This window comes from Onychostruthus taczanowskii, unplaced genomic scaffold (assembly GCF_017590055.1).
Source record: "Onychostruthus taczanowskii isolate IOZ18803 unplaced genomic scaffold, ASM1759005v1 scaffold63, whole genome shotgun sequence".
NCBI classification, from domain to species: Eukaryota; Metazoa; Chordata; class Aves; order Passeriformes; family Passeridae; genus Onychostruthus; species Onychostruthus taczanowskii.
The window spans coordinates 4,521,183-4,546,951 of record NW_024504012.1 but is presented as its reverse complement, the minus strand read 5'-3'; the positions used below and the strand labels follow the sequence as shown (position 1 = coordinate 4,546,951).

The 25,769-nt window shown below is 42.9% G+C and overlaps 1 protein-coding gene across 1 annotated transcript in view; it reads right to left on the bottom strand.

The window, feature by feature from the left end:
• The window catches only part of TEDC1 (tubulin epsilon and delta complex 1), a 70,072-nt gene that overhangs the window by 20,686 nt on the left and 23,617 nt on the right, over positions 1 to 25,769 (bottom strand). The window contains exons 7-9 of the mRNA XM_041419983.1: positions 22,225 to 22,323; positions 3,461 to 3,547; positions 273 to 482 (exon numbers count right to left, since the gene is read on the bottom strand). Coding sequence (XP_041275917.1) covers positions 273 to 482; positions 3,461 to 3,547; positions 22,225 to 22,323 — 396 coding nt within the window. The remainder of the gene's footprint in view (positions 1 to 272; positions 483 to 3,460; positions 3,548 to 22,224; positions 22,324 to 25,769) is intronic.

Below are 25,769 nucleotides of genomic sequence, written 5' to 3'. Positions count from 1 at the left end.
CTCTGCAGTGCCTATGCTTTGAAGCCTGCCCTTCCAGGAGAACACTTGTTTTGTTTGTCCTCTCCAGGACAGATGCCAAATTTGTGTTTCAAAGAGCACTGGGCATGCTGTGGGCACAAAGCCCCAAGGATCTGCAGCCCTGGCACCGTGACTGCTGCAAGGGTGGCACAGAGCAGCCACAGGGCCCTGCCCTAGAATGGGCCATGGACAGAGAGCTGAAAAATGTAGGATCCTAAACATCTCCAGAGGTCATGAACCTCCCAAGGCCTTACCTTCTCCCACCACGCAGCCTTTCGCTGAGCAACAAGCTGATGCAGATGCTGCTGGAGAGCCAGCAGGTCTCTGGATAATCTGTCCATTTGCCCAGTCAGCTTGTCAGCCCAGGGGCAGCAGGAGGTCACCTCTGGCAGCCTTTTCTCCACATGAGCATCTGGAGACTCACACATATTTCCCTCTTCAGCGATATCATCCAACACAGTTTCCTAAACAAACAACAATAGAAGATACTTTTCAGCAGAAGCTAAAATGGTTCCCCCATCCTCCTGGTAATTCATAGCTAGGAATTCACTGCTGCCATCTCAATATACAGTTGCTCCACCATTTCAGAGTTATTTTAAGAGAGAACCCCCTCAGTTCACTATAACATATTTCCAAGTTAACAGAAAACTTATGTTGCTAACCTAGCTTATTTTAGAAAGCACTGCACAGTCAGCTACTCTCCACTGCACTAAAGCATAAAGTAACACTCCTGAGATGGAGGTGATCAGCACTGCAGCAGCTCTAGATATGCCCTTCCTCTCAAATTCTGCACTTGGACGCACTTCTAGGGCTTTTTGTAACAAAGTGATGACCAGGGAGGTGAGAGCCCCACCTGCTCTAACACCCACAGGGTCCCTTGTGCCCATGGAAAACTCCACAAGGTGAGAAACATCCAGGGATCCCTGCTCCAGACTGCTCAGGAGCTGACAGCCCTGCTTGACCATGACCATCTAGCTGGTTTATTAATTAACTGTGCAACTGCCTTCCAAGGTAGCAACTGCTGTTTCAAATACTCAAGAAAAAAACCAAAAAACAAAAGCATTTAAACAAAACATTCAGAGCCCATCTATACACCCTGGTGCACAGACTGTGCAGAAACACACATTTTTCAAGCCTGAATAGCACAGCATAACTAAAGGACATAGGCCTCATTCCCAGAATATTAAATATTTATTTCCATACTGTTATCAAGAAGACATTCAATAGGAGAGGTCATAATCTCTTTTAAGGACATAATTTGCATCCAAAATTATCTTTAGCAATTGAAGAAGTAATTTAGAAACGCTGGCAGGAAATTCAGCAGTTGAGCAGCGTGGTCTATACACGAGCAAAGAAAAGCCAAGTGCATAATTACTGGCACAGCAGCAACACTGCTGGAGGAGACTCAGAGAGCCTGAAGTCACCAGTGTCACACTGCTGAAGTCAAGCACCGTGTCACAAACTAGAAACACAAGTCCCAGTGATAGAAGAGTGCTGACTGTAATGCTGACATGCAGGTGAGGCACTTGAAGTTAAACACAGACAAACGGGAGGGAAAGTCCCAGATGAGAGCAGCAACAAACATCAAAAGCTCGAATGAATGGCCTACAAGGACACATAAAGACATCAAAACTTCAGCTTAGCCTAGAAACAGGGACTGGGAAGGCAGTGACATGCTAGCTGCCTTCACTTATATAAATGATTGCTATAAAGAGGATGGGAAATTTTATTTTTTCTCATCTTTCTTTTCTCAGAAGGTAGGTTAAAAACTCTGTCTTAATTCAGAGCAAGAGATTCTTAGACTCATGCAAGAAAAAGCTTCATAAGACAGCTAAGCTAAGAATGGCATAGAACATCCTGCAAAAGCTCCTTTCTAAGCAAGCACTGGTGCTGGGAATGGCACAAAGCAGCACTGAGGACAGCAGCTCCTGCTGCCCCATAGCCCAGCTCATGGGAACACAGACGTGGCAGGGACATGGACAGGATAACAAACTGCAAGGAGATAAAAGCTTTGGCTTTTTGGGGTTTGGGGTTCTTCTGTTCATGTCTTATTTTGAAGTTGATTAAACGACAGAATTGTAAAGTTACACTGACATTCAGACAATGTTCTCAGGCACGTGGTGGGATTTTTGGGCTGTCTTGTGCAGGACCAGGAGTTGGACTCCATGGTCCTTGTGGGTCCCTTCCAGCTGAGGATATTCTGTGATTCCTACAGTCCCTGCAGTAAGGTCACGCTCTGTTGTGTTCCTGCTCACCACCAGCAGGCAGAGCTGGCAGCAGCTGGGCAAGAACCACCCCATCCATCAGATCAGCAAAGCAAAACACAAGTTTGGTAGAAAGAGAAAACTACTGTCTTTTCTAAGCACATCTCATCCCCATACACCCCACTGCATCCAGGAACTACCACCATCCTCAATGAAACAAAAGAAGGCAAATTCACCATCCAGCACACTGAGTAGCTTAAAAAGATGTTGCTGGTCAGTTTTCAAGTATTTCTTTAGAACTTAACTCCAGAAAGCAGGCTAACGCTCTTCAACATGTCAAAGGCAAATGTTTTGGCAGATACACAGAAATAATTGCAGTTATATTTTATCTCCTGGGAACCAGGCCTGTGCTAATGTTGATGCTTTCAAAAAAAACCCTAAGATGGTAAACATGTAAAGCAAAAACCATTAGAGAACTAATGGAAATTGGAAGTACTCTTTGAGACAGGTGAGGTAATTTCACACTGCCCTTTGCCTTGCTTTTAGTGTAGAAAAAGGCACATGGGCAATTAGCAGTCAGCTCAAGTGATTCTCAAAATTCTGTAAGCTCATAGAGCTAATGTGGTGTGCTAAAGAATTATTTCAGCAACACTGAATGGGCAGAAGTTGTAGAGAGAAGTGAGATGGATGGCATCGTTTGCACTCACTTGAGAAATCCTAAGATGCACAGAGAAAGGGTTATTGATTTTCTTATGATCATTCAACACAGTTCAAGGGGAAATCAGCAATGTCAACACACTGTTTGGCTGGGGAAAAATGAAGTTGTTTTCAATATCAGCTGCCTGCAAATTTAGTTGTTCTCAAGACTGTAATAAAGCTTAGAGGCCCTCTTCTGAAAAGCCATTTAATTTTACAAAAATGTGCAACTGCTACGTTTAAAAACTATTAAAAAATATGAAGATCAGACCTTTTCATTTGTGTTAACTATATGAAATTCTTCCATTCTGCCCTGCAATTCCTCAGCTTAGCTGGGTGAGTCCTACTGAAGAAAACAGGAATGAAAGAGAACTATGAAAACACTCCTTACTTTACTGAGACTTTTATTTTCCTTTTTCTCAAGTGCTGTTGAACAGATGGTTTGCAACATTTAATTCTGTAGGACTTGTGGGCCTTTGGGATTAGCCAGCTATGTTAAAGTCAAGAAAGATGCACCCCTCAAAATCAGTTTGATTTGTTACCATCCACTGCCAGTAAACTGGTTCCAGTTGCTTCCATTCCAGAAAGGCTTCCAGCTGCGCCGTCTCAGACTCCAGGAGCTGTAACAGCTACAGGAGAGGAGACAAAATAAAGGAAATCAGGTAACCTTGGCCACTTGAGAACTACATGAAATGTGTGCTTAGCCTGAGGTATAAAAAGAGTGTGACTGGTACATGGACAACAATGGGTGGCTTTACAAGAACATTTTAAAAACAGATGGAGAAATGTGAAATAAAACGCTTCTGTCAGTAGCACTGATTTATGCCTCACCCCAAATGTACCAACTTCATTGGTTTTTCCACACATAAATATGAGTTTCCTATTGTTTTGAGGGAACAAAGAGACACAGTCCTGATAGACATGCTTAGGGAATGACCAGCTTCAAATCTTCTATCCTTCTTGACCACCAAAATAAGCTGTTTCTCCAAAAGTATTTTTCCCTGTCCATCCCTTCACTCTGAAAGAGCATGGAAGAGCTCTCTCTAAAATGTTATATATTTCATAAACTGTATCATCTGCTGTATGAGGAATCCCTCCCTTTGCCTGAGAGCACTCAAAGGAGAGATGCTGCATTATAGGTACACAAATTATAATTTTTTCACAAATATATGCATGATACACATGCATGCACACGCATATATTGTGAAGGCGACATTCCAAGGCTAAATGTTTACATATCAGTAAAAAAAAAAGCTCTTGTAAAGAATGATTAGGTGAACAAATCAGAGCTCACAAGCTTTAACAATTGTGGTCCTGACCATACCTTTGAAATGAACAATTTTGACAGCAAAGGCAACTTCTTAAGATGACCACAATGAGTGTAGGGCCTTGAGGAGAATGATAAAGACCAGACCAGTACCAGCTAAATCCATTTTATGGATTACATTTTATACAGACAACTATCTTCTGCTAGCTTTTTTTGTTTTAGTTACTTAGTACATAACATAATTTAAGTAAATGCAAAGCATGAGTTGACTTTGCAATTTTATTATGCAGATATTACTTGAAGATAAAGGAACCAAAGAAAGGAAACCACTTTACAAGAGTAACTGCTGGAAATTGCATGCAGTTTGCTCTAAAACACTGCTGGATCCAAAATACAATTATTACACATTTGCTCACACACCAGACACTTGGCATTACACTTAATGATCCTGCTAGTTTCAAGCTCAGCTGGGATATAAAAGGTGGAAGAATGGCTTTCTGTCCCTCTTTTTCTTTTCTCCTTTTTTTTTTCTCATAGGTACATCTACAGCACAAATGGCTTACATTATGGAATCTGAGGCTTGCAAGAAAACCCAGCCAAAAAGTTGATTAAATATTCAGGCAACAGGGAAGTTACTTGACTTTAAAGGAGCTCTATAATGTGGTCACGAGCTGCGTGTGACTGCAGTATGAATATGTCTCATTACAGCTAAAGAGGCCTGAAAGTTGGGATGGAGAGTTTTTCATTCTGAGCCTTCAAAAAAAGAGTGATCTTAATAAAAACACAGTCATCATCTTAATTCTCACCAGAATGTTAGAAGCACCATATGCCACTTGCTTTCACAGCACAACTGAAAGGATATGGTTCTGAAACTTCACCAAACCTCTACAGATCTGCTGCAGTTAACTGACCTTAACAACAATCAAAGATTCCTGAGCAGTCTCCTAATCTCAAACCCTTTGGGATCTTCTGTATTTGGGTGCTGCTGTTGCCTTTTTTTTTTTTTTTAACTGCTTCATTAGTTATAAAAAACCCGAGCAGCTTGTGTGAAGCATTCATCTGACTCACCCACTTACAGCATCCTCACCTTTCACTGAGGTATTAACACCCTCAGAAACAGCAGGCCAGCAACTGTGTGCTGGTTTGCTTCAGCCATAAATCAGTAATGGGATGACTGCAGCAGCCCTTGGAGGACAGTTTCCAGCAGAGCTGGAATACACCGTGGCAGCCTCAGGCAGGCCTGCAATAGCCAACATTTGAGTTTCCACCCTGAGGGACTTTAGGCAATGCTCCTGAATGCCAATATCCTCTGCCATCCCTCTTTTACAGGCCTTGCAAGGCTCTGATGTTATTGCAGCATGGAGAATAAAGCAGAATGCAATAAAAAAATAATGTACTACAAATATCCTTGAGATACCTTAGCAAAAATCATACAAACAAGAAAATGTTCAAGGTTGGGAAGGGACAATGGATTGTATGTCTGTGTGCCTTGAATTTGGCCACAAAGACAGGGTCCATGTGTCCCAGGGGTGACAGGTTTTCACTCAGACATGCCTACCTTTAGGAATGAACATTTCTGTCAGGCAGCTTCCTTTCCCCAGCCTCATCCTTTGCACGACCTTCTTCTCATGAAACAGCATTTCATGTTCCTTAACAAACTCTGCTTTTTGGGACTTTGAGGCTGCAATTGTGCACATTTTCTTAGGTCACATATCACAGAGCTGGTATTTCAGAAACCAAAGCACAAATTGTGCCTTTGCATTCCCCCCCAAACACGGCACTGAAGAATCAAAACCATTCTGTGCCAATTCCCAATCACCCAGTGCAAGAGGACAACTAAACTGGTGCACCACAACACGGCACCACTTCTGGTTCATTTACTACCAACAAGAGTTCGCACACATGCCACGAGCAGTTCCACCTCTGATGCTATACAAACCTCTCAAAACATAAAACAAATTCCCAAGCTGCAACTAAAGCTGCCAGCCCATTTTCAGTGAACTGAGGACCCGATGTCACACCTCCTAATGAAATTTAAAGACTGAAGCCTGTAGAAGAGCATCAATTTTGTTTCATGAAAAAAGTGAAGCAGCGAGTCAAAAAAGTGCCTCACATGGGTATCTAAGTGATGCTTAAGGATAATGCCTGAAAATTGTGTTTCCCTCCACACAAAATTAAGACAACCGAATCCATTTCCTTCATTCTTCTGGAGGAAGTCATTGCTCTAAAATATTTACACTGACTGAAAAAGTAATGACAAATTCAAATTGCTAATCTCTGTGGAGAGGCAATTCCATAATGAATGCTGAGAGCAAAAGCTTTGCAGGAACTTCTTTGAGCCGTGGTAAAGAAACCACCCCTGGTGCAAGCAACAGCTTTGCTACAGAGGGTAAACTGTGCCTAGCTGAGCTGGCTCAGAGCAGGCTGCCAGGAAAGCCCAGTGTCATGCAGAAGGATGCTAACTCTGTAAAGAGCATGCCTTGCTTCCTCCAGCACGTGGCTGTGACCTCCAAAGGCAAACATGCAGCCCCAGCACAGATCACAGACCTCAGGAAACAGTGGGAGCTTCAGCAGCAGAAGGTGACGAGAGCACTGAGGTGGTTTTGGACACTTCCCTGAAAATACTCAAAAGCCATCTGCAGGGAGATCAGACTAGGTGGTCTCCAGTGGTCCTTTCCAACCCTGCCCATCCTGTGACACTCAACAGGAGGCCAAAGTTGAATCGTCCTCAGCGTCCCTAAGTGTAATTTGTATGTTGTTTAAACATATTTGCAATTACTTTTTCTGTAGAGATATTAATCTCTTTCATATTATTTACCACCATATTAGAAAAATCATTAGTGCCTGTAGACTGTTACGGAAATCAATATTTAATGAATTTGCAGCATAATGCACCTTTTCACAGGCTCAGTTCCAGAGAGCTCCCCGCAACAAGTATTTAATCTCTGATGCCCACAGTTCATAATTCAACATCCATAGCACTGGCAAAACTATTTTTAATCAAAAATTGCTCTGCCTAAATGTTCAGAAAATCATTTTATTGTTAGTCAGACCCAAAAAAATAGTCTTTCAGCAATAAATTCTGTTTCTTGGCTCGGAGACAAAACACTGCTAATTCATCACTGTTCATATATGTCTGTAGACAGAAAACTTGCACTGGACTCCTGAGCCCTGCAAACCTCACCCAAATGCCAACATCTCTGGAGAATTACTCAAGGCTTGAGACAGGGTTGGCTTAGCAGGAAAACTTATATGGGGAAGCTACCTAGACTATTCAATAATTGTTTAATTGGGAATGGCTTTATTCAATGTGCAGTCAAGTAATCTGAATTCTAGTTCTGAATATCTCACAAGCACAGGAGAGAAGCTAAGTGGAGAAGTCCATTCCAAAAAAAAAATACAAAGAAAAGGGGTAAACATGCATGAAGGTTATACCATTTATGGTACCAGAAGTAAACCATAACTGGGATTAAGGCTGTAGAGACCTAACCAAGCATCAGATGAAACAAAAAGAATTCAACATATCTTCTCCTCTACCAAGACAAAACTCCCTTAACTAAAAAACCTGCAAACCTCGATGAATGAGAGCCCCGTAGCTGGCAGGTTTTTAGGTTTAAATTTGGTTTAAAATGGCCCACACAACCCAAACTGAACTTTGGCATGGCTAAGTTTTGAGACCCGCCCCTATTCACCAAAAGAAACTGAGCAAATCTCAGTATCACAACCACCTCAGGCCGGGACAAACAAACAACACTGTAGGTGGACACACTCAGTGCTTCAAGTTTCAGCTCCACATTCTGATTTTTCCAGAAGCAAAGCTGGTTTAAGACATTGCCACATATCCCTTGAAGGCTAAAACAAAAATAAATAGGCCTGAAAACTAGAAAGTCATGCTAGAGTAGTGTGAAATACCAGCAGCTGAAGAGCACAAACCTACAGAACACTAATTTCTCTGCCTGTGAAATACCACTGAAAGGCAAGACAGAGCAGGAGGAGCACTGCACCCAACCATCACGAGGCAGTGGACCTGAAAGGCTCCTGGAGGACAGAAGTGGATGAGAATATCTTCCAGCACCGGCTACAGATCCCACAGGGACCTTGACCAACATACCAGCAGGGACAGGAAAAGACCTCTGCCTCCAGTAAATGGTATTTCTGTGTCTGCTGAGCATCCTCTCTTTTGGAATTGTAATGCTGGGGGGATGAGGGAGAGTTGCACTGTAAGGGAAAGCAGGACTTCAATCTTTTGCAGAAGACACAATACATAAAATACAAAACACAGCGGTTTTGGGTGCCGGAGTATAATTCCAGATGTCTGGATATGTGCAAAATCTCCTACACCTAAACCAAAATGTGTGACCTTTCCACACACCAACGCCAGTTTTATGCCACCACAGCTCAAACTCCAATTGAGCTATCTCAGAGAGCAGGAAATCAAACCACTAGTTAAAAACTTAAATGACAAAGACGGTCATTATAAAACGTAACTGCTATTTGTGGAGGGATTCAGAAGACAGCTGTATGAAATGCAACTGAGAGAAAATGATATTTAAAACAAACAGAATGAGGCATTTGGCAGATAAAAATGGTATTACAGCTTTCACATTGCTAGGCAGTGAACTGGGATGTATTGATGACATTCATTTGCAGAGGAGCAGGTCAGTGAAGGGACCACTTGGCATTTTCCCCATGGAAACGTATTAAAACGTGGAAAAAATACCAGGAAAAAGAAGCTTGAAGTTTTACACTTCAACAGCCAAGATCAATAATGTAAGAATGAAAAAGGTACATATTTTCTTCCCTGAACGTACCAATGATTTTGGGTGCCTAACCTGGCATCTCTAAAGAGCCAAATTTTCAGGCAGTACCAAGTACCTTTAGCTCAGTTAAAGCACATCCAGCAGATACCAAAAATCACAATTTACTTTAGAGAAATCTCAGCTAGAGGATTTCAAAGAAAAGCATCAAATTGTATCACAGTACTGCCTGACAGCTGTTATTATTGTACTGCCAACCAAAACCCCCATGCAGCTGATGTCAAAAAAAGACCATTATTCTTCTGCTTTTATTCAGACTGTTTCTGTACACAGAACAAAGCATTATCCATACTCATTTTTTTTCTTTCCTCCCCCCCATATACTTGCCCATTTCTCAGTATTTTTAACTGGCCACAGACAATTAATTTAAAAATTTATTCAATATGTGGATGAGTCTAAGACTGCCACTTTATACGAGTACAGTTTCTCCCAGCCTAGTTCTTTGACAAGCTATCACAGACTGTTTGTGCATGCAGGTATTTTCACACATTTTAAAACGTGTTACTGACTAGAGAAACTACTAATTTAAAGTCTGCTGTAGTTCCTCATGTCAATTAATTTCTCTTGCTAGTCTGTTTCACATTCCTTTAAATTAAGCAACAAACTTTAAAAATAACCACAAATCCAAAATCTCTTGCAAAACATGAGTAACAGCTGATTTTATAACTTTATTTCCTTGGCTATTTAAAACCCAAAAATACCTGCCAGTAGAGCTGAGTTAACATTATGGGCCAATTGCACAGAAAGTTTAATTTTACAAGGCTATAAAAACAGCTCTACCAGTCTCCTCACGATCTGAGCTGCATTCTCACATCCAGAAAAGCAGTACAGCTCAGTTCAGCTTTCCAGCAACAGTTCAGCTGTGGCCAAAGCCATTGCAATATATGAATTTAACTGTGGTCTGCTTCTTTAACGAGCAGTGAGGCAGGAGAGAGCAGTGGTCCTGTCCTGCTTGACTTTCTGGATGGGTTAAGTGTATTTTTGATTCAGAGGTGGATGCAGGACATCACAAGGCCCCAGTTAGGGATCACAACATCATCACAGTTCTGGAGCACTTCAGGATCAGCCTCCATCAACAGCTGTACTTTGGCACGAAAGAAGAGTGAGAAGCCTCTTTTCTGTCAGAAGCTGATAACTCATTTCTCTTTGGCATGGAAACAACAACAGGGTAGACTCCTCAAGCAGCTCTGCACTTTCTAGTGACTACTGTTAGCTTCTTGAATTAGGCACAATTCAAGAGATGAGTCAGGAGTTTTACAGCTCTACACCCAAACTTTTTTTCCCCTGATATTTAATTTGCTCCTTCAGGGTTCAATACCCCAGATAACATCTACTAGGCTGCACCAGCAAGACCTTTTCTGACTCCATCACCAAAAGCTCTGAGCAAGTAAGGCACTCTCACTCTGAGTCTCCTCTGCCAGAAAGTCAAGAGGCAGCACAGCATGACCAGGGGATTTGGATGAGGATACAAGACACTCCTCTCACCACACCAGCTTCAGCTGGTCACTGGCAGTTCCATCTTCAGCTTACAGACATCAGGTATGATGCTGGTCCAACCTTTGCAGTAGCACTGTGGGACCACAGTGCCTCCTGTCCTTCCTGTGCTGACCCAAAGCATCCCCTGAGCTGGACAGCTTGCTCTCCCCACTGGGTTTGCTAGCACTTCCACCAGCAAAAGAAAAAAAAAACTGAATGACAAAATACCTCAGCCTTGTCTCTCCAGCTTATTAATTCCAGCTGCATTGTCTCAGGTGGAATTACATTATAGTATATCACTGTCATTGTCACTGTCACAGCATTCAAATTATGTTAAGTATGGCATAAAACAAGCAAAAGCACAGAAGCAGCAGTGAAGCTCAGTATCATTCCATCAGTTCTGCTGCTGGCAATCACAGCCACGTGCTCACACCAGTGCAGCATGGATATCCTGTGTTCCATGTGTTTCAGAGACACCTTCCTTTCTTGTGCTGGAGGAGTCTAACATATTGCTGCTGCATAGTCCAACAATTTATGGAGTCTGTGATAAACCATTGCATCGTTTTTCAAGGTCCAAGAACTCTATAAGCTTGGTCAGTAAAATGTGCTAAGCAGTAACTCATCCCCAAAAAAATGGTGATGGCAACTACAGAACTGCAGCTCTATTAACTCCTTTCTTTTTCGTATGGATAAGTTTAGCTGAAAGCAATATTAGTGACAAATTGCAGCCTGGGGAAATTTTCAGATCAAGGTAATAATGCTATGAGGTAGAATGATTTGCTTTAGTGTTGCTATATAATGCTGCCAGGTCCCTCCAACTGGACACTAACTGCAGCCAGAGGCCACCTTGCTTAAAAAAATAACTTAAGAAATATTTTAGCACTAAACCTGTCTGGAGTAATAAAAAAACAACCCAGAGCATCCTTCCCAAGAAGGGGCACTGGGAAAGTGAAACTGGGTAAAAAGTTTAACAACTAAGTGATTCATGGCTGATGATAAGCTAGTGCTGTGAGCTGAAAGAGCTGGTTCCATGCCAGCACTGCTGAACCACACAGGTGGGAAGGAACCTCTGGAGGCCTCTAATCCAATCTCCTGCTCAAAGCAAGGTGCTCAGGGCTCTGCCCAGCAAGTGCTGAATACCAACGCCACAGATGTCACCCCTTCTCCAGGATCTGGTTCCAGAGTTTGATCATTTCATGGCAATTTTTTCCTGTTTTACCCAGCCAGAATTTCTCAAGATCCAACTTGTGCCTCCTGCCTCTTCTCCTGTCCCAGTGCACCTCTGAGAAGGGCTTGGTCCATGCTCCAGCTCTGACCACCTCAGAGGTCTTACTGGATTTGCTCCTGGTCCTTGTGCTGGGACAGGGACATCAAGCATTCAGGCTGGCAGGGATGGGCAGAAGGGCAGGATTCTTGCCTTGCCCTCCCAGGGATGGGCAGAGGGGCAGGATTCCTGCCTTGCCCTCCCAGGGACTCAGCAGAGGGGCAGGATTCCTTCCTTGCCCTCCCAGGGATGGGCAGAGGAGCAGGATTCCTGCCTTGCCACCACAGGGATGGGCAGAGGGGCAGGATTCCTGCCTTGCCCTCCCAGCATTCCAGCTGACAGTGCTCAGGATGCAGTCAGCCTTTGCTGCCTGGGCACACTGCTGACTCCTGGGCAGCCCTCTGCCCCTCTGAGCCCCCAGCTATTGGTAAAGGGTACTGGACCACCAGCTGACCCCAGAGGGACACCACTAACAGCCAGACACTAATTTGAGCTCAGTGGCCCAAACAATTTCCCACTGCTCCCTTGTGCAACCCCCCTGTAACCAATTTGGCCATAAGGATGTCGGGATTTTCCTTCAGCGATGCACAAACACAGGCACATTCTCTGTGCCTCCCTGCCTTCCTCAAAGCTCCTTAATGACATCCCTGCCTCCTCCTGGGATGGGACACTCCACACTGCTTTGAAAGAGAAGCAGCAGCAGGATCTGAGGGACTGCAGAGGTGGAAAGTGCCTGTCCCAGAGCAGGTGGAACTGAACCAGCTGGGAACAGCAGGCATCAGAGGAGCAGAAACCATCTGATACCACAGCCAGTTGCAGGGAAGGAGAATTGTTTTGATCATATTCACCTCTTGAGATTTAGAGCAGTTTAGCTCCTGCAGAGGCTTCTTTCTTCCTACAGCATGAGGAAGTCATTCATACATTTCTAGCCTCTCCACACTCCCTCAATTAACTCTGCTTTCTCCTGTCAAGCCTGAACTTCCACTCTGACCTCCACCTACTCCATGGCTCTGGATACTGCCTGTCCATTTTCCAGACAGGATCTGGAAGCCAAGCCCCCCTGCTTCTGGAGGGTGAGTAAAACCTCCAGCAGCAGCACCACAGGGATGAACAGGGAAGTTGGGAGAGAATTCCTCACCCAAGACAACTGGCCCACTGCCTGCCCCTAGAGGAGACTACACAAAGTGTTCAAAGGCAAGTCATTTATATTAAATGTTTTTTCACCTTACCTTCTAAAATCGACTTCAGTCTGCCTTAGAAACAACCAATATACATTATCTCACATAATCTGACTGCTCTTGCTTCCACAGTGCACAGCAGGGCAGAGATTTCCAAGATTTCCCTTTCTTAAGAAGGATCAGGCGCTTGGCTACTAGCAGACACTGTCTAGAAGCAGCTTTGAAGCCATTTGACCTCTGTAATTCTTCCTGAATTCACATGGATGACAAGGGTGGAATCTGTTCTGCCTCAGTTTTGCAAATGAGTACCTGGATTCCAAGAGGTTTTAATAACTGCTACAGCAAACCATGTTTTATGTGAAAAATGTCAGGAAACGAACCAAAAACCATTTGTCTACAGCACTTTGGAAGGAAAATGACATGGCAGCCTACCCTCTCCTCCTGTAAAGTGAATCATTCAAAAAGGCAGGAATAATATTCTTTGTTCCTGCCACATAGCACAGGGTGGGCAGCACATGCTGTCACTGACAGCTCCTTTGCTTTCTTAGCACTTACTACTGACTTGCAATGAAATGTGAGGAAGAAAAATTACAGCTGAATTGCCCAGCATTCTTTGGATTTCTGCTTTAAATTGTTTTATCAGTAGCCACTCTCCCATTCTACAGGACATACATAACAACCACCAAATCACCTCTTTTGTAAGTCAGCACCCACTGCTGCTCCAGGAAGGGGGGGGAAGGGGTTCCCAGGCACACAGGCAGAAGGAACAAAATCCACCAGAGCTTTTCCCAATCCTAACCACCTTCAGTGTACCAAGCTTCAAACCAACAGAGCCTTCCCACAGAAAAGGAACAAGTAATAACTATTCTGAATTTTAAAGATGATCGAGGCAGTCCCACTAGGAAGACACAACACTTAAAGGGATTGTGTTGAGCATCTTCACATGTATCTAAACACGGATTTCCAACAGAACTCACCCTCCCTGGGGGCTCTGGAGCTCCACCCATCCCAGCACAGCACCTCAGGTGCACAGCACCACAGCAGCCACTCTGCTCCTGACATGACACCATCAAAACACCAGAGACAGCTAGAGAGAAAGAATAAACCTTTCAACCAACCCAGGGAGGTTTAAAGCCCGTTCTTGCTCCACCATTCATCTGAGTGATGGCAGGGCACCAAGGGGAAAGCAGCAGCCCAAGAGTCACTGGCAAGGTCAGAAGGTCAGCTCAGAAAAGGGCCACCTACACACCTGACCCTGCTCATCAAGGGTATACTTCATTGTAGCCTGCAGGTGACCTTCATATTAAACCCATCCTCACAACCTCCTTTGAACAACCACCATCACAATTCCAGCACTCTGGATCATTCAGCCCCCTCAAGCTTTCTTGTGTGAGCCTCCAGGCCTCCCGCATTTAGGTGCTGGAGCTCCATATATAATGCAATACATCATCAGATCTGCTCTCCTCTGCAATATTAATGCCAGCTCCCATGTTATTTCTCACCAGCCTGACTACCATGCATGTAAAATGTCTAAACTAACTGTTGTTGGAAGAGCAACACAAAACATTAAGTCATTTAACAGGGGGGAAAAAAGCATTGCCTTTCACTGGCAGTGCTGTTCAGACCACATGGCAGGAAGCGTGTTTTACACCTCTAATGCACAGCCCAGCAGGATAAATGCTAAAGTTGGAAACTGTAGCATTCGAAGTTTAAAAGTGCCAGAATTCAAGCAGCCTGAGCAACACTAATTTGACCCTCCCATGTGTATAAGGTCTAGCATTATGCAACCAAAACGTTTCCCTTCATAATCTGTCTCACCGAGGGCAAAGACTGGCTGGTGCTCGCTCCACATGCCATTCCTTTTCTTTTCAAATGGCATATTATTCTGTTTGCTCTTCAGAGGGAAACCATAGCCTTATTTGTCACACATCATTCAAATCCCATTCTAAAGGCAGAATTTTTATCTTGAAGATAAACAAGTTATCTTCCCTAATGACCCATGTGAGACAAGATAATAGCATTGCTGCCAGGCTGCAAATGGGAAATGAAAACAAGGAGATGTAAGTAAAACGCTTCCATTGCTTTTGGATGCCTTAAATGAGACTTCCAAGACGTGATTTTCAGGAAATTTAGAAGTTACTATAAAGCACTTCATGGGCACATCTACCCAACACAGCTCAACAACTTGCAACCCTGTGCACAGCCCTCCATGGAAAGATTAGTTTAGGTAACTTACTGAGAGTAACTTGAGAATCCAAAGGCACAGAAGGCTGTGTGTGGCAGCACTCCAGGACAAAGAACAACTGCCTCAGCTGCTAAGGCTTCCTTCCTCTCCCAATGGTTCTCCCACCCTTCTTCACCTTCATCAACCCCTTTCTTCAGCACAGCTGTGATCCACAAACAGGGCATTTATCCTGCCCTCTGAATGACACCATGGCTCCTAACAAACACATCCTACACTCCAAAATTGTGCTCCCCTTCAGATTACTGATAACTTGGATGTTTTTAGAAAGACACTTTTGAAAACTCCTGCAGCATCAGGCGGTGGAACACTCAGAGCATCACTGGAGGGGGATGACATTTCCTGCAAGAGGGTGACTTCTCAGACTCCCACAAGGAGCAAGACAGTGATCCAAGTCTTTAGACAGATCTTCCCCATTCACAAAACAGCATCAAGGGTCATTTCCCTGTCCTAATTTTCCTCTCCAATCTTGGTCTTCCTGTTTATATTCAGCCCCTTATGCCTCACTCGGTTTCTTTTCACCCCTATCATCTGAATTCTTTCACATCAGAGCTACCCTGCTTCCAAAATGCCACATCCAGGCTTCTTGTCCATGTGCCTCTCCCAGCTCCTGACTTCACTGGACAAGGGCCAGAGCAAAAAGGTTCTTCATTCTCCATCCTATCCCTTCCCAGAGTCCTGCTCCAGCTCCCAACACAGTCCACATTCCCTGTGTTCTTCAATGAATAATGTTGGAATGGCTTAGTAAAAGCAAGTTAGAGACAGGAAGAAAGGAAAATACTTTAAAAGGACAAAGCATTTGCTATTTTTATTCCAAGTGTCATGGTGAGCATAATTATGCAAATTCAAAAAACTTGTCATAATCGACCTTTTCAAAACATGTGTGTCCATGGACCTAACATACAATTCTTTGGTGAACCTTGAAATTTATTAAAGGTCAGCAGCTATAAAACTTAATTTCATTTAATCATTGAAGAACTTATTTAACATGCAGCCATCACTAATCATCAAGGAAAAACAAACTTGCTTAGAAATAGGTAAAAATTTTGATGCATTGGACCAGCAAAACCTGTATCTTTAAAAAGCTGTAAAAGAAAATTTTTAAAATGTTCTTGCTACAGAACCTAGCACTTTAGTTGTTGTTCTGAAAATTTAACAATGCCAAAATCCAAGGGTTCAGGTCCATCTGAAGCCCTGGAAGCAGATCTGGTAAACAGTCAGAAGTCATCAGTACAGATTCAAACCAAGTTAATTCCAGCAGTGTGTAGAGTAAGTCTAAAATCTCACTGTATTTAGATTCTCCAGGGCTTGGCTGTCTCTTCTGAGCTACTGCTCTAAGAACTGTCACAGATCTTTGTGCTCCTTTGGGGAAAACTGTTCTCCACCTTTAGAATCTCATTTGCAGCAACAGTCTCTGCCCACCTTCAAAACTGGTTCTTTGTGAGAAAAGCTCACACAGACCCTGGCACAACTCCTAGTAAATGAAACTCCATGAAGATTTCTGAGACATCAGGACTGGCCAAGGAGGGATTTTGGACAGAACAGGCACAAAAAGAAAACCAAAACAGGAAAACCCCACGTTTTCACAAACACTCACAAGCCCCAGTACAGCTACTCTTATGCTATATTATTTTTTATGCAGGAGCCAATTGAGAAATTTCAAGTATTCTTTTTTTTTTTCAGGAAAGTAAAGCACAATTTTACCTTGCAAATAGGCAAAACTGCCCTTAATTAGACCAGGAGCTACAACATAAAATACTGATCCCATTCAAGGACAGAAATGGCAGAACTGTGGCTTTTACCAAGGGAATGAAACAATAAACACAATAAACAGCTGAGGGCCAGACCAAACAGAATTAGTTTCCAGAGCACCACAGAAGATCATGAATCTATGACAATTTATACCAGTGAAGGCAGCTTGTCCTTGAAGCTCAAGGACATTTTTTCACTAAACACCAAAACTTTTTTCTGGAATTTACATGCTTTCATTTCCTGACTTAAATTTTCTGCCCAGCAGCAACACGGTCTACAGGATGAACGTCACTTTTTCCCATTGGTATCTACACTCTGAGAAATGTGTTGCTTCAACTGCTTCTTGTACAACAGATGGAAGGACATTCTAAAATATCAGATGGCTCCCTAACAGGCTCTTTGAAATTCAAATAAGGTTACATATCCTTCACCTCACCATACAAGACCACAACAGGGTTGATTACAGAAATACTGGCACAGGTCTGTGTCAAATCAATAACGTGACACGGTGTCAAGCTTATCAGAGTTTAACTGTTTCTTTTCATTTGGCACCTGCCTGCAGTGCCTGTCACCACCAGGAACATTCCAGGAAGGCCCAAGCAGCCAACACAAGGACACCAAATATAGCCTGGGACACAGCAGCTGGAACTGTCCTGCCACAGTTATTCCATCTTCACCCAAGGGGGTGAACAGCCTGGGATCCATTTCTGGAGATAATGCAGTAGCACAGTGATTATTCAGCAGCCACACAAATACCTTGTGTTAGCTGACAGACCTGACTTTGGCAGCTCTGCCCCACACACGTTCCAGGAGGTGGTGCTGTCCTTTGGATGCACTGAAATCCCTGGTTTGTCTTGGCAGAGAAGAACTTCAGCAGGTAAGAGGCACTTTATGCAAGTGCACGAGCCCATGACACCAACTGAAGACTCAACTTTTTCATGAAAAAGCAACTGTTAAATGCACATTCAACATTTCTGAGAATTCCAAGACTGTCAGCTCCTAATGCTTCCAGTGTGAATGCACTTGCTCTGGAAAGAACAGCAGCTCACTAGCTTTGCATGAATTCAAACCACAGGCTATTACTCACAGAGAATAAACCTGTTGTGTCACCCATCTGTAACAGCCATCTGGGACAGATGTTTCAAATGGAAACTGCCACAAGATTTAGGGTTCACTGACAACCTACCATATATCTTGATCAGTTACCCCTCAAATGACCCAATAAGAAATTATGGATCCCACCTGACTGAAGGAAGCAACACAGATACTGCACACTGGTGTCCTTTCCTGATAAATCAACAGCCCAGAAAGCAGATCAGCGCTGTGCCTGCACATCCTACCCCATCCCACCCAATCCCTGCTGCTTGGAGAGCTAAGCTCACTTGAATCTTTTATGGGCATGGAATTGACCATACATTATGTAGGCACAGTCAGACAGACTATTTGTTTGCTCCCATTTACTTGCTACCAAGAACCTTAGCTTCTTATGCCAAATAAATCACCTTTAAAACATGTTAATGATCAACAAACATAAACATTCTTCATAAAATTCTGAAACAAAATTATTAGCTATTCACATCTAAGTTCTATAAATTTCACTGCATGTCCATCTGGCAGACATCTGCAATATTTATTTGCTGTCACACTCAGTAAATTGATTTACTGGCATTTAAAGGTGTCATCTTTACTCATTACAATTTCAGTGATCACTCCAGCACTGCCAGCATTGCACCAATGACCTGGGTTTCAACTTTTAATCTCTCCTAAGATTGAATTCCACATACAAAGCAGTACATGAAGAGACAGAGGAAACTGAAGGACTAAGGTGCTTTGATTTAAAGTTCATTGATCTCTATAAAGTAACAATATGGTGAGAAAGTTAATTTAATGACTCAAGTGCAACATGAACTTTTTTGAGCCCAAGGTTAACTTACACTGCTGTGCAGAATTAAGATAGGTGGACTTGGTAGACAAGAAAAAGGAATGAGACTACATCCTTGGAAAGGATTACTGCCCTGGAACGTTTGGGGCAGATGTGGCTTACCCTGAGCCACATCACCTGCATGCTCTCCCAGGTGTGCTTCCCAGCGGTGTAAGCTGCAGTGCCAGAGACCAGAACTCCATTCCTGCCCTGGAGATATTTCAGGCTGGCAAACAGCAGCAGCCCCCTGCCTCACCCCAGCTGCTGGGGAGAACCATTTAAACACAAGCAGTACCCATCAGCCTGGAAAACGCATCAGAACGCAAGAGACTCAGGGTGCTCTGGACTATATTCTAGGACAGCAAGTGATAAAGTGCAAGAGATTTCCACAAGAAGATGCAATGACCCCCCTTGTTTCTGTGCTCCAGCACGGGCTCAGGCAAACAGCTCCAGAACCATCCCCACTGACCAAAGAACTTCTGTGCTTCCACTGCAAACTGAGCTCCAGCTGAAATAACACCACCTCCCCTCCTCTGGCAGCCCCAGGCAGCACAGGAACCAAACACTGCAGTGACCTGCATCTCACAGCCACACACATACACATAACCACAGCCAAACCGCAGCAGAACTTGGAGTTTTGATCGTGCCTCACTAGAGAAAAACATAATTAAAACCATTAGGTTTGGAAAACTTCCAGCCCTATGAATCTGACAAAGACTTTTATGACGATAGAGGAATAATAATGCCCAGTAAAATCCCTGTACATAAAAATCACTAAAAGTGTTTTACAGTCAAAAATCCAAGGAAAGAACATTTTAAATAAGTTAATATGCATCTTCCATAGAAAAGGAGCAGCGTGGCTTTTACATTTCATAAAGTGAAGCTTGACTTCACAGCTATCTGTACCCTATCACACTTTTCCTGTCAGACTAAACATCTCTTGTTTTGATGCAAACAGAGCAACTTCTCTGGCAGGGTATTTTTGATTAAAATGAACTTGAGGCTTAAAAAAGAAGAGCCCAAGTCCCTTCTGTGACAGCAAATTTCTGATGCTGCAATTCACTTTGCACTGCTGGGCTTTCAAGGATGCCCAGGATGAGAAGGAATTTATAACCCCCTCCACCAAGAGGGGTGCATTACAGTAAAGCATATTGACATGCTTGCTCTTTTTATTCATCCATGCAGCAGGTTCCTAATGTTACCTTACTTGAGGTGACATTAAGAGAAATATCTCATTTACTTGAAAAGAAAAAAAAACCAATTTCACAGTTTTTGGAGAAAACATTTGGCAGAGTGCTGCCATCTGCACCAATATTTGAAAACCAAGCCATTCAAACACTCATAATTTACTTAATCTTAGCAAGATATTGGAAAATTAGAGGCTTTTTATTACATTTTCCAACCAAAGCAGCATCACTTTGCATATGGAGTATTAGATCCATCTGGAAAAGTGACACTCAAAACAACAATGCCTTTTCAAGCCCATACCACCTTGCTGTACCAGGCTCTTCATACATTCTGAGCATATGACTTCCAGAAGCTGCTTTTGGGAAACAAGGGTAAGGGGAGACAAAAATCTACTAACAGTGTTCAAATGGTGACCATAACAATTATAAGGTTCTCAAAAGCATCCATACTCAAGTGTTGTGATGACTTCCTGCAATTTCTCCTGTTTATTTTAAAATCAGGCTCAAGGGAGCAGCTTAGAACACCTTTCTTGAATAGGTTTGAGAGCCTCAAGAGATTAAGAACTTCACAGCTGATTATACTGACAAATAATTCCAATTTTGGATCAGTCAGAGCAGTAGGCAACATAAGAAAGGAATTTCCAACAAATGCACTGGAGCTGAAGCCTGTTTGGGACTGCACCTGTCAGAGCCCAGAAACTGGAGACAGACTGTGGCCACTTGTAGTTTATTTAAAGAAAACATCTTCTGTCACCCTGCCTCTCAGTCATCGCCCTGGTTTTGTTTCACGTATTTGCTGTTTAAGCCTGGAAAGGTGGAATGAAGACTTTGTTCATTTTAATTAAACAACACAGCTGCCCTCTAAAGCATCTTAACTCCAGCACTCTACCTAACCACAATGCTTACAACACAGAAAAACTCCATCCATTTTACCCTGAGCCTCCCCTGAACAGAACACCTGGAGCAGGCATCCAGGAAAGGGAGCAGAATGCAAGGAAAAACTCCTGGAATAATTCATTACCAAAGCAGTCAAAACCAAATACCAAGAGCACCATTAAGCTTTATTGCAACAGATCAGTGACACACTCAGGGTAAGGCTTTGGGGGAAAAGGTCATTGCAAAGTCCCTCTGCAGAGCCTGGAAGTTTCTAATAGCAACCTGCCAGAACTTACAGGCATTTGCTAAGATCTGGAAGAGTACAGACTTCAGAGCAAGGTGCTGCTGTGTGTTCTGAGCTGCTGAGCCAACCACAGGAGGGGCACTGTGAAGTACAAGTGAAAAAGAAATCTCAAGCTGACTTAAGGCCATTTGCTCCAGAAAAACAGTAGTTTTCCAGGAAAATGTTCAAAACAGATGACTCTTACCAAGAGGCTGAACTGTTCATCCAAGAAATATTCAGCAATGAAAGATTAACGTGCACTTTACTTTAGGGGCTTTGAATATAAAACTATCCTCCCACCTTCAAATCTACTTTCCTGAATTTCTTAGTGCGGAATATTTACAATGTCCACCTTCGTTCTTAAGCAAACAGCAGAAATAATATCTTCTTTGAGCAAACAGGTTTGGACAGACTGCAGAAATTTGCCAAATATTGATTTTGTTAGGGGCGAGTTTGAAATTTCCATCTTGTTTCAGTTTCACACTGAATGAACTTTTAGAAAGTGATTTTTTTAAAACAAATGTATTATACTGCATTAAAAGAAGTGAATTAAACTACTTCAGATAATGAACTGAAACACCTATGGTAATTGAGTAATTGAGAGCAGTAGGAATTTATCCTTTGGGGTAAAACAGTAGACTGGGAAAAATGATGTTTTCCTAAGAGGTTCTGTCTTGCTCAGGCAGGGCCACAGGCAGACACTGTGCCTGACTGGTCCAGATGTGGTTACTGGCAAGATACAACAGTAGGTCAGCCAACTTACCTGGAGTGTTTTATTCTACAAGCTTTTTCTCCAGTGGCACCTTCAGTCAGGTCTCTTCCCGTTTCTTGTCTATCAGGTTTTATCAAACTTACCCTGATACCTTTGGGCTTACATTCTATCAAACCAAATTTGATGAATACAAATAAGTGAAGAAACTGAAAATTCAATATATAAGCCCTTCTTTCTGCTGGAAACTAAGTTTAAATGTTATAAGGAATGCAGTCTTCACAATGTTTGTGTAAAGCATACTGAGCATCCAAGAACTAAGGAGAAGCATTACCTGCTTGTAGTTCTCTGGCTGTCTAATGAGATCTGTTTCTGTGACAGAGAAATGTCTGAGGCTCTGGTCCATGTGGGAGCCGCTTGTGAATAAATGGATCTGGAACAGATTGATTTAAAGATGTTTGTCAGAGCAAGGAGCAGATCATTAAGATCATTAAGTACCACCCAACAGCTGCAGGGGCTGGCAGGGTGATGTGACCAGTGCTCACAAAGCCTTCCCCATGGACATGGACAACACAACAGCCAGAATGGAAAAGAAGGAGTAGGCACCACAACCACCTCACAAAATGGTCCATCTGGTAGCACTGCCAGAACCATGTGCAGGAATTGCAACCACTGCTACCACAGGAAAACTGAAGGTTTCTCTCTTCATCCTGTCTTTTTCCTTACAGTACACACAGCTGGGTGCATGGCATGAAAGGAGAAACCATTTACACAGACAGCAGCAGTCTTAACTGAGCTAAAGTATACTCTCAGAATAATTTTTATTTCTTTCTTTTAAGTAGAAAATGCTACCTAGTTACAGTAAGGTTCTCTTTTGCTGCTCTATACTGTTGGCTTTTGCTTACCAAGACCTTGTCCCAGCTGCACTGGTGATAGTATCATCAATTACTTGATGAAGAAGCTTCCCAAGTTAGTCAAGGGAACAATAAAAAGCAATTCCTCCTATTCACAGCTGATCCCTTTGTAACTGTAATAACTGCAGCTGCCAAACAAGATAGCAGTGCACATTTGTCAGACAATCACTCATATTTCATTAATATTTCTGCCAGAAGACAGAGAATGTTTCCTGCTTTTCTTCCTTTATTCTAATACGAACTTTATCACACACTTGGGTATTGACAACTATTTTAAAGTTGACAGGCACTGGGTAATTATCAACCCTTCCATGAAACTTCAGAATATTTTAGCGTTCCTTTCCCAAAACTCACTGCTGGTGACAACCATCTGTCACATGTGCAGAGCTATGCGAGTTTAAAAATAAAAGAGCACCTCCCCACACAATGTTCTTCCTTTCCACTGCCACTCCTCTCTCTCCCTGCTGCATTCTTGTGTAACTCTGCCTGCCAAACCTTTGGGCCCCCAGCCCCAGCAGGGAATTTCAGCCCCTTCTCCAAGGCAGGTGGCAGCAGCATCCCTGGGTAAAACCCAAAACAAATAGAGTAAAGCTGTAACAAGAGAAGAATAAGGTGCTCCCCTGAGACCACACTGGATGGATACTGAAATAATCCAGTATTTATATTCTTGCTGTCTCTTACTGATGGCTAACAGAAGATAAACAAGGCTTAAAGAGGGAAAGAGCACCAAAGCAGAAGTAGCAGGTGAGAGGGTGAGAGGCAGAACATGCCCAGCTGCTGCTCCTTGGCACTGGAACACCCTGAGGTGGAGGCAGCTCTGATTTAACCTCACACGAACCTCTGCAAGAGAGCACAGGCACAGCCCCCACACTCAGCACCACTTCTGGGGAGTTTCCAGCACCAACTCCTAAATGCCCTTGAGCTCACTCAAGCTGCTCTCCCTGCAGGGTGCCTAATCCACCTAGAGAAAATGAAAAGGGGGCTTGCTTATGGTTCACATCACTCTCATTCCACATGAGAGGAAAAAATCCTACTGCATTAAAGAATGTGCTTCTGAGATCTAACGGCAAATTCACCTTAGGGGGAAAAGCGAAGATTTTCAAACCAAATAGACAAAAAAAAAATATAAATAAACAAGGTAGCAATTCCCAGAGCAACGTGGTAGATTTTTCATGTCAAGATACAGATGCATCTAACAATTGCAGTTTAGCTCACTCATAAATTACTGACAATGAGGTAATTACCCAGCACCAGTCCCTGCCCTCTATTATTCAGAGATCAAGACTTTGTCCTTGTCCCTTTACTATTACTACCTCAGATACATAGATACAACCCATCCAATCTGCTGCACTACATCTTATTTTATATTGTTATCAGATAAATTATTTTATGTTGTTAACATCTTAGAGGGGGCACAAGAAACTCTATTCATAGGTGGTAATTCCCAGTGCTGCTCTGCATTCTTACTGACAATACAACTCTTGCTCTTAGTTTCCAAGCATATTGAAACCATTTTTGTTGCTTTACCATGATCTGATAATTCCAGTTATGTTAAAAAACTCTTCTTCTTCTATCATTGAGAATTCCATTTAACATCATTTTACTCTTACTAACCGATATGCACAACCCATAATCAGATATCCACCTCCTTAAAAGAAAAAAATCATCTCTGAGCCTGATCTAACCCTCCATTACTTCAGGATGGAAAATAACCCCAGGATATCCATCAGTTTTGCAGAAACTCACCTGTTCCTCTGTTTTTTATAACATGCCAACTGTGGCACAATGCATTTAACAGAGCCCCCCCCCCCCCAAAAATGAAAGCTTTAAACAACACAGGTTCCTTCCTGTGTTGCTGAAACCATGCAAGGCTTCTTATTCACATTTTTTAAGGCAAAATGGTAACTCAAAGACTAAATAAAAACAACTGCTCTCTCCTATGAATTCAAGAGGGATCAAAACCCAGGCAGACAGACTCTTCTGGCATTTGATAGAAAGAAGAAGAAAGGGAACAGAAGGAACCAAGAGACGTGCCTTAACACAGTAATTTATTCTCCACGTTCCCATGCATTTGAAGGCACAGCAGGTAAATATGTACCACTGAGAATTTCGAGGGAATTAGAATGGTATTACTACATTATACTTTCAAAGCAAGCCAACCTGTCCATGTTGAGAAGCCATTAAAATGTTATTCAACAGCTCATTGCCTCAGGCTGCAAAGTTCCTCAGAGAGGTGAAGAGTTCCCTCAGGAAGTCTTCCTCCTACAGCAGGACATGTGTGCTTCTGTGAGCTTCAACATGCCTTCTGGGAGCTGAAGTCACTGAACAGCAGCTCCTCAGAGCTCCCAGCAAGGAGGAACAGCCAGGCAGGCCACCTAACAAGCAATTCCCAGAACAGGAGCAGCTGTAGCTCCAGGGGGCTTTCCTCTCTTGGGGACTGCAGAACTTCAGCCCACCAACCTCAGGTGGCTGCAGGCAGGATGGAGTAGACAGAGGGCACAGCAATATTCCTACTAAAAGGTACAGAGTGGAAGGAAGAGCAGTCATCTTCTGAGCAAGAATATTTTTTCCAACTGTGTTGTGTTTTTCTCAGAAAGGCCCAAATAGAGAAAATGGCATTTCAGAGCCTGTGTGAGTCACAGAATGAAATCTGCAGAAGTGTCGCCACCAGTTGACAAAAATTATAGCTCCAGATGAGCAGTAAATAAGATTGTTCCACAGCTGAGACACATAACCTGGTACCTTATTAAACAGAGAGAATAAAAGCCATAATTATCATTTTGTAGAGAAAGCCCTCTGTAAATCTGCCAACATAATTAAAAAACATAACACTCATTAGCCTTTGGCATACTGTGTTTGTGGTTTATTAGAGGAAAGCAGCAGCTCATATAGAGGTCATACTGGGTCAGTTCAGTCTTCTAACACATAGAATAGTTTAAAAGTTTTGAAATTAATGCAGTAGTAA